General features: G+C 43.6%; 1 pseudogene and 1 gene segment (V, D, J or C); one reads left to right on the top strand and one right to left on the bottom strand.

The window, feature by feature from the left end:
* The first annotated feature begins 6,580 nt into the window (after positions 1-6,580).
* Positions 6,581-7,191, top strand: LOC110258703. The segment is given in 2 exon segments: positions 6,581-6,648; positions 6,845-7,191. Coding segments are annotated over 2 exon segments (402 nt in total).
* A 9,146-nt stretch (positions 7,192-16,337) lies between these two features.
* Positions 16,338-16,946, bottom strand: LOC110258702 (annotated as a pseudogene).
* Between the last annotated feature and the right edge of the window lie 779 nt (positions 16,947-17,725).

The following is a 17,725-nucleotide window of genomic DNA, read 5'->3' as shown; positions in this document are numbered from 1 at the left end:
GCAAAGAAAGTCACCACCAGCTGCAGGTCAGGCATTTGAGCCTAGAAGCTGCAGGCACTGGGGGAGGCTGCTTGGCTTTTTGTTCAGGAAATGGCTGATTGATGTGCTGGGGCTTGTGTCAAGGTCCCTGAAATCACACACCCTGTGGGTCAAGAGCCACTCAGATGCCCTCGTGACCCTGGAGATGATCTTTCGGGGAAAGCCCTTGACTTTTACAAGTTTATGTCTCTGAACACAAACCCAACTCACTCACTTGTTCAGGGAGGTCTTGTGTTTCCAGCTGCTTCCTCTCAATCAGGGGAGTCTCAAGTCCTGAGGGCACAGGCAGGATTTTAGAGCTCACATACAGCAAGACATTGCCTACCTACCTGATACGATCAAACATGCCCCCTTCACAAGTATTGCTTGATTGAGACACTGGACACTCAGTTCCCGTGCTTCCTCCTACCCTCCTCCCTCTCTTTGTCTGTCCTTCCTGCCTTCCTTCTTCCTGTCCTTCTTTGCTCTGTTTTTAGTTTTCATTTTTCATTCTTCTTTTTTTTTCCTTTCTGCATTTCTTTTGACAAGATTATTCTGCAGTTTAAACTGTCTCAGAGCAAATGATGTGTAGTGCTTGTGATTTATGTATCAATTTCTTGTACAACTCTGAAAATCATGTAATTAATTATTGTGCATTAATGTCCCTGTCCACTTATTTTGAATTTTTGAACAAATCCATTCCTTCTAGTTCAAGAATATGCACTATATTTATTAAATTTTTTCAATGAGAAAGAGAATGTAGATGCATATATGACTGGATCACTATATTGTATAGCAGAAATTGACACGACACTAAATCAAGTATTGTTTAATAAAATAAAATGCACTGGAAAATATTCTAGTATTAAATATGTTCCACATTATAAATTTACAAAGCCATTTCCACATGTTAGAAAATCCCATAGGAGTCCAGGACCCTTGCTCTCCTGTGGGATCAGAATGAGGGAGAAAAACATATTACATTTTGAAAGCCTGCCCTCATCAGAGGGAAAATAATGGAATGAAAGAAGCAACCAATTAGTCTCATAAGGCCATACATAAGATGCAGAATCTCTACTGATGTTGTATGGGGAATGTACAAATTGGAAGAATCTGTGCTTTTCTCAGGAAAAGAAAACCCTCAGAGGATTTTGAAATAGGTTGGGTTTTAGTCCAGGGCACTAGAAGATTTGCACCACTGTACTTCTAGAGATTCCCCAAACCAGGAGAAGCCTCCATCATGGGGAATCTGTTGCACATAATTTCTGTGGCATCTCCTCAGATGTGAAGCCTCAGAGCCATCTCAGAAGCCATGATGAACCTCAGGAATGACAAGAAGCTTGGCTCTTGCAATTTTCCTATCTGACACAGCAACTTGTATTAGGTTGCAAAACCCAGAGCCATATGGGGAAAGGGATCCTGGAGGAGAATGGAGATGGACAAAGCAGTAAGGCTGAGCTGACAAATCTGCTCCAGCATCCAAAACACACATTCATCCACATGCAAGTTTCCAATTAAAAACACAACACTACTGTGTAGCTGCCTAATATGAGGCAAGGATCCCTTGTAAAGCTGATGGCTTGTTCTTCCTCTTCTCCACAAAGGAATGCTTATCTCTTTTGCAGTTCAGACACATACCTTTATATTAAGACATTTGAAGAATAAGTTATCGGGTTGACCACTACAAATAAAACTTAATTTAAAAAGAAGGGGGAAAGGAAGGGGGGAAATAAATATATATGATGTCTATTATATTATAGAATGTATATAATTGATATATCATTTTCGTATAGCCTCATTTATATACAATATTGTATTTATATTTATCTAAAGACATAGTTATTGAAAGAGTTCTTGATCTGAAATTTGTCCCAAGGCCACAGTTAACATATAATACTTTCATTTTCCACTATTCATCTTTTCTTTTCCCTAAAAAACTCCTTTTCTTTTCTTCTTTTTAGGGGCTCACCCAAGGCATATAGAAGTTAGGGGTTGAATCGGAGCTACAGCTGCCAGCCTGTGCCACAGCCACACCAATGTGGGATCCATGCTGCATGTGCAAACTCACACCACAGCCCACAGCAATGCTGGATTCTCAAACAACTGAGCGAGGACAGGGATCAAATCCCTATCCTCGTGAATACTAGGTGGATTTGTTACCACTGTGCCACAAGGGGAACTCTAACAGCAACTTCTCTGATCACAGTCTTTTCTTGAATGCAAACCCAATCTCTTACTCCTGGAGAGATACTAAACTCTGTGGGTTATTGTAATCTATTAAATTGGACACTGTACATGAGACCACTAAAGGGCCTTCCAAGAGATCCCTATAGCCCTGGGCTATTCCTCCTTGCCACCAGTTATAGGACTACCACCCAAGCTGGCAGAGTAATCTCCTGATTTGTCTGTTGGTTAAATAAGAGTAGCCCAAACTAGCCAACTCACATTTTTAACTTCTAGTTCAGGGGGTCTGTTACTGTGCCTGCTGTCTCAAGCATTCCTTCCTTGAGAACCAAAACTTTTAAAACAGAGAGCTCCAGTGCCAAGGGCAGTGAGCAACATTTTTCAAGAGTAACATTCATAGAAGTTACTGCAGTTTCTATAATTTTGGTTCTTGGAGCAATATATTCTAATTAGGAGACAGACAGTATCAAAAATTGACTGTTAGTCCCAACTTAGACTGTAACCAAGTCACCAGCAGGACCTTCCACTGTCCAGGTGGGTGGCTACTAGCCACTGGATTTATGGGAAAAAGAGATTCTTGCCTGTACTTGGCTGTTGAAATACCATGCTACTGAATCAGCATTTTGTAAGCACAGGCAGTTGGAAGCATGTCAGACAAGGAAGCTAAGTTGTACGCAGAGTCCACTGCAGTGACAAGTGGCTCTTCCCTCTTGGTAGGGGAATGCAAATAGAAAAGCTCCCACTAGGGGGCTACCTGGCTCTCCTAGACACTAAAGGCATGGTGACAGTTCAGGGACCAGGATCATTCTGCTCTTTTGCCCTGCTGGGCAATGTCTTGAGGGGAAAAGCCAGGGAACTCTAGGTAAGGGGAAGTTCAAGTGGATGAGCTTCTTCCTTGCCAGGATGGCCACTTCATGTTTGAACCCAGGGAGCACACACTGGAGTGTTTGGGAAAGAGGCTACCTGACATCCAAAGAGGCAGCCATCTTTCTCTCTGATTTTTGAGAATTGCCTGCAAAGGAGATGTTAGTTCCTGACCATGTTCACAGAACACAGACATCCTTCCAATGTATGTCCTTACATGAGATCCACTTATAAGACTCTACTGGGCAATACTTCATCCCCAACCTCTCAGCCTTGTTTTATCTAATCATCTGATCCTTTGGCCAAACTGTTCAGCATTGACCTAGAATCAATGAAGAAATCTGGCTCAGATTATCTCTCTGTGAGGTAAAGTGGACTGGAGTCCATCAACTTCAGGTCCTGCTCCCTGAGATGATTTTCTTCCCGCATGTTCTTTCCTCACTTTTCTTCATGTAGGCTTTGGGTCTATAAAAATCTACATTGAAAGGAGGATGGGGTATCCTGCCTGAGTTAGGTTTTGATGATTTTCTTTCCTGCCCAACGGGCTAAAGAGACTCCACATGTGTGTATAGGTATAGGATCAGGAAAAGGCAGCAGTTCTGCAAGCTTAGGTTCCCTTTGATTTGGCACAATCTATACACACGCCTCGGGAATCATATGTCCCCTTCTACCTAATGAGAGAGTGCTTCTGTGCGTGCACATAGTTATGTCCTGGTGGATTCATCCAACCCCATTCAGTTAATGAGGGCAGCTCAGGTCCCACAGCCACTTCCTGACTTGAAGACAGCATGTAGCTGTACCAGGGTTTAGCAGCAAGCCAGGAGTCCTCTTGAAAAAGGGGATTTCTTATCTGCCAAAGAGATCATGGCACTGCTCCAATCCTCTAGTAGTCTGTACTGTGGTTCTCCTGTGGTGCTTTCCGGAGCACAACACTAACTGGCACAAGCACTTTAAGGGTCATTGTATGGATGGATGATACGGTCCAATAAATGCTGGGCTTAGTGTAGAGCCTCCTGTTCTGGAGCTCACTCAGCACTGGCAGGTTTACAGCATCATCAATAAACAAATCTGGATAACTAACCCCAAAATGTTTAAGCTGCCTTCAGAATCCAAATGATATTTCCTTATGTTGACTTGGTGTGGGTGTTTTTCTATGAGAAATTATGCATTTTTCCCCCTTTTTTTGTCCACATTTCCAACATATAGACATTCCTTGGTCAAGAATTGAATCAAAGCTGCAGCTGATACCTACACCACAGCCGTGGCAACACCCGATCCTTAATCCAAATACCACAACAGGAGTTCAAATTATGTCTTCATTTTGAAGATAAGTTCTTGAATTCCCCACACCACAGCCTTCTAGAAATTTGATTACAGCTGCAATCAGAACCATGGTTAAAACCTGGGAAAGTTGTGATTTGTCTTAGGCTTTTGTATAGAGCCACTGACCACATGGTTTTAAGGTGACCCTAGATTTTTGATTAGGCAAGACCAGGAATAATATTTTAAAATGGGGACATCAGTTTTTTAATTTACGAAGTCTGGTTGATTTGCAATGTGTGAATTGCTTCTGTATAGCAAAGTAACTCAGGTATACATATACATATTTTCACATTTTTTCCATTATGGTTTGTCACAAGATATTGGATCGAATTCCCTATGTTATGCAGTAGGAACGTGTTATTTATCTATTCTGTATAAAGGAGTTTGCCTTGATATCCCAAACTTCCAATCCTTCCATCCCATACCCCTTCTTTCCCATGGCATCCACAAGTCCGTTCTCTTTACCTGTGAGTCTGTTTTTCTTCATGGACATGTTGATTTTTGCCATATTTTAGATTGCACATATAAGTCATAGTATTGTCAGTTGTCTTTTTCTTTCTGACTTACATCAGGTGGTATGATATCCTCTAGGTCCATGCCCGTTGCTATGAATGGCATTATTTCATTCTTTTGGGGGCTGATATTCCATTATATATGTCTACACACCATGTTCTTTATCCATGCATTTCTCAATGCGCCCCTAGCTTACGTCCATGTTTTGGCTGTAGTAAGTAGTGCTACTCTTTACAAGACTATCTACAATAAATACTGTCTTCACTGTGCATGAACATGGTGGGGAACAATCTTCTCAAATTGTAGATTTGTGTGAGTATATGCCCAGGATTGGGATTGCTGGGTCCTATGACAGCTCTATTTTCAGTTTGTGGAGGAGACTCCATCTTGTTTTCCATACTGGCTGCAACAATTTATATTCCCACCAACAGTGTAGGAGGGCTCTTTTGATCACATACCCTCTCCAGAATGTGTTCTTTGTAGGATTTCTTAATGATGGTCATTCTGATGTGTATGAGGTAGTACCACATTGAAGTTTAGATCTGCATTTCTGCAATGGTTAATGCCGTTGAGCATAGTTCTGTGTGTTATTGGCCATCTGTATATACTCTCTGGAGAAACTTCTATTTAGGTCTTCGGCCCATTTTTCAATTGGGTGGTAAAAGTGGAACATTGAGAGCAATACTTTCTTCATCTCCTTTCTACTTTTCTCTCCACCTGCTCTTCTCAGCACTCTACATATAAGCACACTAGATAGACTCAGGATGACATACAACTCACTGGTGAGTGTTCATTTTTTTTCCCCAACATTTATTTTAAATCATTGCCCTCAATTTGGTGTGTGCCATAGCTAAGGTCACTAACCTATTCTTGCACATTATCTATCTCATCATTTGTAACTATTTAATCTATTGCGTTCGAAAGCTCTGTTAGGATAGACCAGAAAAGAATTTAGTATATCAACAACTTCACTCCAATAATGATTTACAGGTTTTGGAGTATTTGACATGATGTTCCATGTGTTAAAAGGGTTTCTGCTCTGCTTGGTGGAAACAGAGACACCCCTGGGCTGTGTGAGCACTGAGGGGGGTGCATTTCCCTGTGAGACTTTCAGAAGAACTTTCCCAATCCTGCTGGGCTCTTCCCGCATGTGCCCTGCTCATTCCAGTGAGACTAAAGAGGGAAATTCTGTAGATATCCTGGTTCTGTCTGGGTGGGCAAGGAATATGTCACACCAAGGACAACAGAGAATCAGGCCAGAGAAGAATGTTCTCCAGCTTCAATAATAGCTCCAGACACACAATACAGGGAGCTTGTTAAATTCCCTGCAGTTTTTAAAATGCATCAAACCTGATATTCTGGCTCTAAGATGGAGATAGAGCAAGAAAGACAATGGGGAATCTTGAATAGAGGAAAACAAATACTCTTCTCACAGGACAGTGTGCTGAGTCCATGCAGTGGTCTCCAGGGAGAAATGTGTTTTCTGCAGCATAGGTGTGCTGCTTGCTCTGACCTGAGTCCCCAGGGCACAGCCCCTGAGCTGTCACTGAGACCAGCCAGCCCTGCAGCTGTGCCCAGCCCTCCCCTCCCCCTGATGATTTGCATGTTCCCAGGGCACAGCCCACCACCCTGGACATTACTAAGAGTCTGGGCCCACCCTGGGAAGGAGGCAGTGGTGCTCAGGACCCAGCATGGACGTGAGGGCCCCCATGCAGTTCCTCGGGCTCCTGCTGCTCTGGCTCCAAGGTGAGGAGGGAGACCCTCACAATGACTCCCACTGCTTACACCTGCCCCTCTGCCCTGCTCACTGTCAGACCCCTTAGTGTCTCTGTGTGTCTGGGACATGAGAGCATCCCCTCAGCCACTGTGCTCAGTACCTCTGGGCTCTTCAAAGAAGTCCTCTGGTAACAGGAATATGTGTGTTTTTTGCTTCCCCTCTCAGGTGCCAGGAGTGCCATCCAGCTGACCCAGTCTCCAGCCTCCCTGGCTGCATCTCTCGGAGACACAGTATCCATCACTTGCCAGGCCAGTCAGAGTGTTAGCAGTAATTTAGACTGGTATCAACAACAACCTGGGAAGGCTCATAAACTCTTAATCTATTATGCATTTACTTTATACAGTGGAGTCCCATCACAGTTCAAGGACAGTGGATCTGGCACTGATTTCACCCTCACCATCAGTGGCCTGCAGGCTGAAGATGTTGGAACTTATTACTGTCAGCAGGAATACAGTGCACTTCCCACAGTGTTACAGGCCAGCAGAAAAAAACCCAGGGGAGCAGATGCATGAGGGTGGGCCGCCTCAGCCGCTCTTGGTGCCTCCATGTGCTGGAGACTCTCTCAGATGCAGCCACACTTTGGACGTCACCGGAAGGTTTTGGTAGAAAGGGTGGGGGGTCTCCTTGGATCCATAGCTGTCTTTCCTCCTCCTCATTCCCAGCAGCACAAACATGACAGCTCTTCTCCTGATTTAATACCATCATGTCACCTGAGGAGTCTGAGTTACAGCTTTAGTCAGAGTTCATACAGAAAATGAAACTTATCTCTATATTTTACAAGCAGGAGTTTTTCAATAAGTGGTACCTGAGTCTAAACTACAACTTTTCAAAGGCATGATATTATGAAACTCAGGGAAGCAAACACTAGACACTCTGTATGTGGGGTGGTGGTTGTGGTGGTTCAGGTGCTTCCCCAGAAGCCAGAGCCCATGTGCCTCATGGGTCCTCAGGCATGTCTAGAAATTCCAACCATGTGGTCCTCATGCTCTCAGTTGCATGCATCACTTCATCAGGTGACTCTCCAGTCTCACCTCTGTCCACAGGCCTGGCTCCAGTCACTGAGGGACAGCATTGAAGCCTCCTCTTCTGAATCCTAATCTCAGGAAGAGCCTCATGGAGTAAATCTACAGGACACCCTGGAGGAAGAGGAGGTGGGGAATCTGCTTCCAGAAGTGAAGGGGAGGATGAGGAGTTGGCAGCACACAGCCCAGCAAGAAACTAGTTTCTGTGACCCAGGATATTGTCAGATTGTAGATGGTCCCAGAATCCACTTGACTTTGCTTCCAAGGTTCATCCACAAGTTTGGGATGACAGCATGAAACTTCATTCAGCCACAGTGCACACTGAAAAAGAGAGAGTGATTTGACAAAGAAATGACAGCTTTTTCTTGCCAACGAAAATACATACAAAGCAAATCAACAGAGCATGAAATAATTTCCACAAAACATGAAAACACCTTGCCGGCTCCAGAAGCCAACAGCAGCCTGTGCATCATTGAAAACTTATTAGAAATGGGAAGTCACCAGCTCATTCTCACACCTCAATGACAGTGTGCATATTAACAAGAAGACAAGTGATTTACAGGAGAGTTTAGAAGTTGAGTTTTAAGGGATCTTTTCTTCAGCTAAGGAGACATATTTTTCCCCAGTAATGGCACATTCAAAATACTAAAGCCACATGTTAGAAACACACACAGTTTAGTTTAAAAATCAGCACAAATTTATGAGTTCCCATTGGGGCTTCACTGGTTAAGCATCTGGCATAGTGTTGGTGAGGAAGCAGGTTCAATTCCAGGCTTCACTCAGTGGGTTAAGGATCCGGTGTTGCCATGGCTGCGGCAGATGCTTTTAGCTGCAGCTCAGATTTAACCCTTGGACCTGGAAATTCCATAAGTCTGAGCTATGGCCTTAAAAAAGAGAAAAAATTCAACACAAAATCACAAAATTAATTTAGGGATATTTTAAAGTTATGAAAATGAAGAGACACAATTATCTAAAATGCACAATGAAGTACCTTCAATATGTCTTGAAATATGTTTTTGGAATTTGAGAAATCACCAAGATGAAAAAATAAATTAAAATTGTGTGCACCTGTGATGGAGATGACTGGACTTGCCTCTCCTGTGCAGCTTGGATGGAAGATTTCTTTGACTCCTGAACTTGCCATGAGGATGTGGTACCCTGTGTGGTCAGTGCACCTCAGTCCTGGTCCCAGATGAGACTCTACCCATGGACAGGAGACCAGCTCAGTCACATGCAGCAGGACCACCCAGAGCCCAGCCTGGATTCGTCAAACCCTTGCTAACATGAGCATCTTTGAATATGAAGTGAATCCCTAGTATCATGGTCCTATGAGGTTGAGTGTTGAAGCTCCAAACTGCTGTTCAATTCAGTATGTACACAAGTACGTAGAGAGAGGCATCTTACGGGAACTGAATATTAAGCAATCTGTTTATAAAGATATTAAGAAGAAATCAATCAAATCATACATGGATGAAAAAAGAGTAGAAAATTTTATAAAAATCATGAAAACTAGTCTTAAAAAGACAGGTGTAATATGATTGAAGAAGTTCTAAGAAAAAAAATGTTGAAGACAACATAGAAGGAAATATTGAAACATGGGACTTCACCCCACAGGCAGCATAGGTGTCATCTGTATGGAAGTGAAAGTTCCCTTCATCACAGAGACATTTTATCTTCCTTTGTCACAAGAGAGGGTCCCTCCCCCAGGCACTTTCCCCTCTGCTGCCCAGACCAGGGGATTTGCATGCTGTCCCCTAGGGAGGACCTGCCCTGGCCAGCCTGACATAAAAGGGCAGCTCTAGTCTGGCTTGGACTGATCAGGGCTCATCCATCCACAGCAGACCATGAGGTTCCCTGCTCAGCTCCTGGGGCTCCTCCTGCTTTGGGTCCCAGGTGAGGACAGATTGGAGATGAGAAGGGGAAGTGGACTGTGGGGGCAGCACTGTTTCTCATGTTTGTTTGCCCACATGTATGTGCACATCTCTCACCTTTTGCCAAGGGCACAAGACATTTATCAAGGTGAGAATGAGGAAAAATCCAGAAGAAACAGGTCCCCATCCTCTGTGGAAAATGGAGGCATGGACAGTGTGGGAAGTTCGAGCTCAATTCTAGAGCTCTGTGTTTATGTTGTAAATCTAGGGTTCTTTTGAAATTGAATATTTTATGTGTAAGTCAGAATCAAAATGATAATCCAGCATGATATAAATAACAAATAGAAAATTGTGAAATTTCTCAGGAAACTTTGCAAAGTTCTCTTTTGAAAAACTCCAAATACATTCTTTTCCCTCATTATTTCAGTATCCAGTGGGGCCAACATGCTGACTCTCCTTGTCAGTCAGCCCTGGAGAGCCTGCCTCCATCTCCTGCAGGTCCAGTCAGAGCCTTGTAAATAGTTATGGATATTCTGCTTTGCATTGATACCAGCAGAAAGCAGGCCACTCTCCACAGCGCCTAATCTATGTGGCTTCCAACAGGGCCTCTGGCATCCCAGACAGGCTCACTGGACGTGGGTCAGGAACATATTTTACTCTCAAAATTAGTATCTGGAAGCTGAGGATGCTGGAGTTTATTACTGCCACCAAGGTTTAGCATCTCCTCCCACAGTTATATAACCCTACAAACCCATCTCATGGGGGCCCAGTTGCACACATGTGTGCGCCATCTGGGGAGAAGAGGGGCAGATGCTCTGAGTCTGTGTAAGAGGAAGAAGTGGGAGAGCCAGGGCCAGAGGGTGCAGCTGAGGACTGTGGACCTGTGAGCCTCAGCTCCTCCTTGGACACCACATGTTAAAGCCCCATCAGCTGTAGGGCCTTGGCGTGATGCCCCCTTAGATACAGGCCAGTGGTAGAAATTGCCCTCAGGACAATCAAAGCTCAGCTGAATTCCCTTTTTTAAGCTTTGGTTTTTGCTTGGGCCTAATCAGAACTTCTATCCAGATGTAGGATAGGAAACCATATAAAGGATCATAATGATAGGTAAAAAATTAGCATACCTAGAATGGGATCTTTTGAGTTTGGAATTTTAGGCTCTATGATTGTATTTTCCATTGTCATCTCATTGCTCTCTCTTAAAATGAAAATATAACTTCTCCATTTCCCCCTTTTATTTCTTTGCATTTCACAATGTTCTCTTTTGAAAAACTCTGAATATCTATATTGCCATGAATTTTCTTGTCTTTTTTCAACTGGAATAATTTTGTAAAAATTACAAGCTTGATGTGTTATTTTCAAAAAAGGAAAAAAATATCAAACAATAAAAATTTTTTAAAACGTTATTCATTTTGTGAATACAAATCTGACATATTTTCTCGGTCATTTTGTCTAGGAAATGGATACTTCACATAGATCCCATTTTTTAACATGCTTTAAAAATATGTCTGAGCATATAAGGACAGAACTCCTTTCAAGTCATGACACTTTCCCTGATCCTATGTCAAGAGCACATTTGGGGCATAGCAAATCCAATTCTTAACTCACATGTCTATCTTGTTGCAAGTTGTGGCCCAAAGTTTTTCTTTTAAAAAATGAAGTTTCAAATTTTTTATTTTTTATTTTTTCCATCAGAGTTGATTTACTGTGTTCTCTCAATTTCTACTGTACAGCAAAGTGACCCAGTCTTCCATATATGTACTTTTTGTCCCATTATCCTCCATCAGCTTCCATCACAGGTGACTAGATTCAGTTCCCAGTACTATAGAGCAGGGTCTCATTGCTTATCCACTCCAAATGCAAGAGTTTGCATCTATTAACCCCAAACTCTCAATCCATCACACTCCCTTCCCCTCCCCCTTGGCAACCACAAGTCTGTTCTCCAAGTCCATGAGTTTCCTTTCTATGGAAAGTTTTATTTGTGCCATATAGGAGATTCCAGAAATAAGTGATATCATATGGTATTTGGCTTTCTCTTTCTGTCTTCAATTAGTATGGGTCTCTAGTTCCATCCATGTTGCAGCAAATGGGATGATTTTGTTCTTTTTTTATGGCTGGGTAGTATTCCATGGGTATGTGTACCACATCTTCCTACAGCATTTATCTGTCCATGGACATTTAGGTTGTTTCTATGTCTTGACTATTGCGAATTGTGCTGCAATGACCATAAGGGAGAGTGTCTCTTTTTCAGTGAGAGTTTTGAAAAAACAAGAAGACAACCTACAGAATGGGAATGGGAGGAAATAGTTTCAAGTGATGGCAACTGACAAGAGTTAAATCTCTAAAACATACAAACAACTTATATGGCTCAACAGCAAAGAAACCAGGAACCCAACTGAAAAATGGGCAAAAGACCTGAATAGGCATCTCTCCAAAGATGATATTTAGACTGCCAACAAGCACCTCAAAAAACTGCTCAACATCACTAATTATTAAAGAGATGGAAATCACCACTACTATGAGGTACCACCTCACACTGGTCAGAATGGCCATCATTAACAAGTCAACAAATAACAAATGCTAGGGAGTGTATGAAAAAAGGGAACCCTCCTGCACTGTTGGTGGGAATGTAAATTGGTACTAGCACCATGGAAAACAGTATGGAGGGACCTCAGAAAACTAAGCAGAGAACTACCATATGACCCAGCAATCCCACTCCTGTGCATATGTCTGTTCAAATTTTTCCTTATCTGCCAATCACAGTGAGTGAGGATGATAATGCCTCCTCTCTCCCTCTCTCTCTATCCTCACATCACTCTTTCTCTCTGCAAATGTTAACATTCAGAGAAAGGTTGTAGCATATTTATTGTTATCTCTTCCTTTTTTAAATACATGTTCTAAGGGCAGTTGAACTCAGGTTACAACCAACATCACAGGTTTAAGTTGAAATTAAAGCAAATTTTTTCCTGACACTTGTATGAAATTTTTAACTTATTATTTTTCCTTTTTTTTTTTTTGCTTTTTAATGTTGTAACTGCATCACATGGAAGTTCCCAGGCTCACGGTGGAATCAGAGCTGCAGCTGCCAGCCTACACCATAGCCATAGCAATGCCAGTTACTCGGTAACTTTGTAACATGTCCCTGCTTCTTTTCAGGAATGCAGAGTGGGCCTCATTTTCTTTCATTGTCACGCCATTTTTCAAAAGTTCTGATCCTTTTTCTCCACTTGGCCTAGCAGTTGCTTTAGCAGAGTCCACACACACATTTCTGGAAGCACTGAAAGGTGAGGGCAGGTGATGCTTCAAAGAGCATTTGAACTGGCTTATCCTTGGCTTCTGGTCAAAAGTGACTGAGTGGATGAGCAGTCACTTTTGTGAGGCCTGTGGTTCCCTGAGGCAGAACATCACTATTGTCACTATTGAGGCGGTTAGTATATTTGTGTTGTAAGACGAGGAGTGAACACTAAAAAACCCACTCATCTCTTGTCTTTCCTGTTATGAGCTTTCCATGTGTGTTAAACAGGAGATGAATAGACAATGTTCATGTGGTTTAAGAAATCAATTTGGAGTGCAATGGGTTAAGGTTCTAGTGGTGCAATGGGTTAAGGATCCAGGGTTGTCACTGCAGTGGCTTGGGTCTGGTCCCTCCTGGAACTTCAACATACCCTGGGCCTAGCCTCTCCCCCCAAAAAAAATTAGTTTATGTGCTTTAATATAAGGGGTTTTTGTTCCAGAGTGTCATCAATATCCCATTTTCAAAATTATAAGAATTTCTAGATTCCAGAAATCACTGACTCTGGGAGAGAAGCACTGAATTTGAGAATTTTCAGTTGATGGACCCAATTTGGCTTTATGTGCATGACCTTATCCATGACGTTCTGAGAAAATCCTGTCTTGCTGACCCCAGGGCACCATGGGTGCCAATAATCCTCCACAGGCAGGATCTGCCTTGCGGGTCCCAGAACCTCCCTGTGCCCTCACTCCCTATGTCTCAAGCCACCTGATGTGCTTACAAGGTCAAACAGGAATGTGACATGTGCACAGGGGAAAGATTGCTAAGCAACTAGAATAGCCATGGCTTTGAAGGAACCTGTCTTCTGAGCACACACACTGGTTTGAAGGGTGAACTCAGAGTGAAGCTACTGGAGCAGATGAAGGATGTACAGGGCAGAGGATGCTCAGGCCCAGGGGGAAGCATAGTTTTTGCCACACTCGGTGCCCCTAGACCCCGGATGAGCTGGATGCAGTGATCCACTAATGTCACCCACAAACAGCCTTCATCTCCTGAACCATTTCCCACTTCTCCTAGCATCACTGGTGTGTGTCCACAGGATTACTAAATGTATTCTGTGAGACAGGAAACAAAAATGAGCCCCACATTTAGATGCAGGTTCCTGTTAGGCACACTCATGGTCTGCTGTGGATGGATGAGCCCTGATCAGTCCAAGCCAGACTAGAGCTGCCCTTTTATGTCGGGCTTGTCAGGGCAGGTCCTCCCTAGGGGACAGCGTGCAAATCCCCTGGTCTGGGCAGCAGAGGGGAAAGTGCCTGGGGGAGGGGCCCTCTCCTGTGACAAAGGAAGATAATATATCTCTGTGATGAAGGGAACCTTCACTTCCATACACATGACACCTATTCTGCCTGTGGTGTGAAGTATCACGTTTCAATATTTTCTTCTATGTTCTCTTCAACATTTTTTTTCTTAGAACTTCTTCAATCATATTACAGCTGTCTTTTTAAGAATAGTTTCCATGATTTTTAAATTTTTTTTACTCTTTTTTCATCCATGTATGATTTGATTGATTTCTTCTAAATATCTTTATAAACAGATCGCGTAACATTCAGTTTTAATAAGATGCATCTCTCTACATGCTGTGTACATACAGAATTGAATAGCAGAGTTTGGCCCTTCAACACTCAACCTCAGAGGACCATGACACCAGGGGTTCACTTGATATTCAAAGATGTTCATGTTAGCAAGGGTTTGAAGGATTGAGGCTGGGCTCTGGGTGATCCTGCTGCACGTAACTGAGCTGGTCTGCTGTCTATGGGTAGTGTGTTATCTGGGATGAGAACTGGGGTGCGCTGACCACACTGGGTACCACATACTCATGGCAAGTTCAGGAGTCAAAGAAATCCTCCATCCAAGCTGCAGAGGAGAGGTGGGCCTAGTCATCTCTATCACATGTGCACACAATTTTGATTTATTTTTTCATCTTGGTGATTCCTCAAATTTCTAAAACATATTTCAAGAAAGATTGAAAGTACTTGATCATGCATTTTAGATAATTGTGTCTTTTCAGTTTCACAAATTTAAAATATTCCTAAATTAATTTTGTGATTTTGTGCTGAAATTTTTTTTCCTATTTTAAGGTCATAGCTAAGACTTATGGAATTTCCAGGTCCAAGGATCAAATCTGAGCTGCAGCTGCAGACCTCTGCCACAGCTGTGGCAACACTGCATCCTTAACCCACTGAGTGAAACCTGGGATTGAACCTGCAACCTCACCAACAATATGCCAGATTCATAACCAGAGAAGCCCCAGTGGGAACTTGTCGATTTGTGCTGATTTTTAAACTAAACTGTGTGTGTTTCCAACATGTGGCTTTAGTATTTTGAATGTGCCATTACTGGGGAAAAAATGTATCTCTTTAGCTGAAAAAATGGTCCCCTAAAACTCAACTTCTAAACTCTTCTGTAAATCACCTGTCTTCTTGTTAATATGCACACTGTCATTGAGGTGTGAGAATGAGCTGGCGACTTTCCATTTCTAATAAGTTTTCAATGATGCACAGGCTGCTGTTGGCTTCTGGAGCCGGCAAGGTGTTTTCATGTTTTGTGGAAATTATTTCATGCTCTGTTGATTTGCTTTGTATGTATTTTCGTTGGCAAGAAAAAGCTGTCATTTCTTTGTCAAATCACTCTCTCTTTTTCAGTGTGCACTGTGGCTGAATGAAGTTTCATGCTGTCATCCCAAACTTGTGGATGAACCTTGGAAGCAAAGTCAAGTGGATTCTGGGACCATCTACAATCTGACAATATCCTGGGTCACAGAAACTAGTTTCTTGCTGGGCTGTGTGCTGCCAACTCCTCATCCTCCCCTTCACTTCTGGAAGCAGATTCCCCACCTCCTCTTCCTCCAGGGTGTCCTGTAGATTTACTCCATGAGGCTCTTCCTGAGATTAGGATTCAGAAGAGGAGGCTTCAATGCTGTCCCTCAGTGACTGGAGCCAGGCCTGTGGACAGAGGTGAGACTGGAGAGTCACCTGATGAAGTGATGCATGCAACTGAGAGCATGAGGACCACATGGTTGGAATTTCTAGACATGCCTGAGGACCCATGAGGCACATGGGCTCTGGCTTCTGGGGAAGCACCTGAACCACCACAACCACCACCCCACATACAGAGTGTCTAGTGTTTGCTTCCCTGAGTTTCATAATATCATGCCTTTGAAAAGTTGTAGTTTAGACTCAGGTACCACTTATTGAAAAACTCCTGCTTGTAAAATATAGAGATAAGTTTCATTTTCTGTATGAACTCTGACTAAAGCTGTAACTCAGACTCCTCAGGTGACATGATGGTATTAAATCAGGAGAAGAGCTGTCATGTTTGTGCTGCTGGGAATGAGGAGGAGGAAAGACAGCTATGGATCCAAGGAGACCCCCCACCCTTTCTACCAAAACCTTCCGGTGACGTCCAAAGTGTGGCTGCATCTGAGAGAGTCTCCAGCACATGGAGGCACCAAGAGCGGCTGAGGCGGCCCACCCTCATGCATCTGCTACCCTGGGTTTTTTTCTGCTGGCCTGTAACACTGTGGGAGGTGCACTGTATTCCTGCTGACAGTAATAAGTTCCAACATCTTCAGCCTGCAGGCCACTGATGGCGAGGGTGAAATCTGTGCCATATCCACTGTCCTTGAGCCGGGATGGGACCCCACTTTGCAAACTGGATGCATAATAGATCAGGAGTTTAGGAGCCTTCCTTTGTTGTTGTTGATACCAGGATACTGCTAACACTCTGACTGGCCCGGCAAGTGATGGAGACTGTGTCTCCTAGAGATGCAGCCAGGGAGGCTGGAGACTGGGTCAGCTGGATGGCACTCCTGGCACCTGAGAGGGGAAACAAAACCACATATTCCTGTTACCAGAGGACTTCCTTGAAGAGCCCAGAGGTACTGAGCACAGTGGCTGAGGGGATGCTCCCATGTCCTAGACACACAGAGACACTCAGGGGTCCCAGAGTGAGCAGGGATGAGGGGCAGGAGTCAGCAGTTGGAGTCATTGTGAGGGTCTCCCTCCTCACCTGGGAGCCAGAGCAGCAGGAGCCCGAGGAGCTGCATGGGGGCTCTCACGTCCATGCTTGGTCCTGAGCACCACTGCCTCCTTCCCAGGGTGGGCCCAGACTCTTAGTAAGTGTCCAGGGTGGTGGGCTGTGCTCTGGGAACATGCAAATCATCAGGGGGAGGGGAGGGCTGGGCACAGCTGCAGGGCTGGCTGCTCTCAGTGACAGCACAAGGGCTGTGCCCTAGGGACTCAGGTCAGAGCAGGCAGCACACATGTGCTGCAGAAAACACATTTCTCCCTTGAAACCATCAGATGAACTCAGCGCACTGTCTGTTAGGAGAGGATTTGTTTTCCTCCATTCAAGTTTCCTCATCTTTCATGATCCATCTCCATCTTAGAGCCAGAATATCAGGTTTGATACATTTTAAAAACTGCAGGGAATTTGACAAGCTCCCTGTATTGTGTGCCTGGAGCTATTATTGAAGCTGGAGAACATTCTTCTCTGGCCTGATTCTCTGTTGTCCTTGGTGTGACATATTCCTTGCCCACCCAGACAGAACCAGGATATCTACAGAATTTCCCTCTGTAGTCTCACTGGAATGAGCAGGGCACATGCGGGAAGAGCCCAGCAGGATTGGGAAAGTTCTTCTGAAAGTCTCACAGGGAAATGCACCCCCCTCAGTGCTCACACAGCCCAAGGGTATCTCTGTTTCCACCAAGCAGAGCAGAAACCCTTTTAACACATGGAACATCATGTCAAATACTCCAAAACCTGTAAATCATTATTGGAGTGAAGTTGTTGATATACTAAATTCTTTTCTGGTCTATCCTAACAGAGCTTTTGAACGCAATAGATTAAATAGTTACAAATG

This window comes from Sus scrofa, unplaced genomic scaffold, assembly GCF_000003025.6.
Source record: "Sus scrofa isolate TJ Tabasco breed Duroc unplaced genomic scaffold, Sscrofa11.1 Contig297, whole genome shotgun sequence".
Classification (NCBI taxonomy): domain Eukaryota; kingdom Metazoa; phylum Chordata; class Mammalia; order Artiodactyla; family Suidae; genus Sus; species Sus scrofa.
Note: the sequence above shows the minus strand (reverse complement) of the source record. Positions and strands in the feature narration are given on the sequence as shown.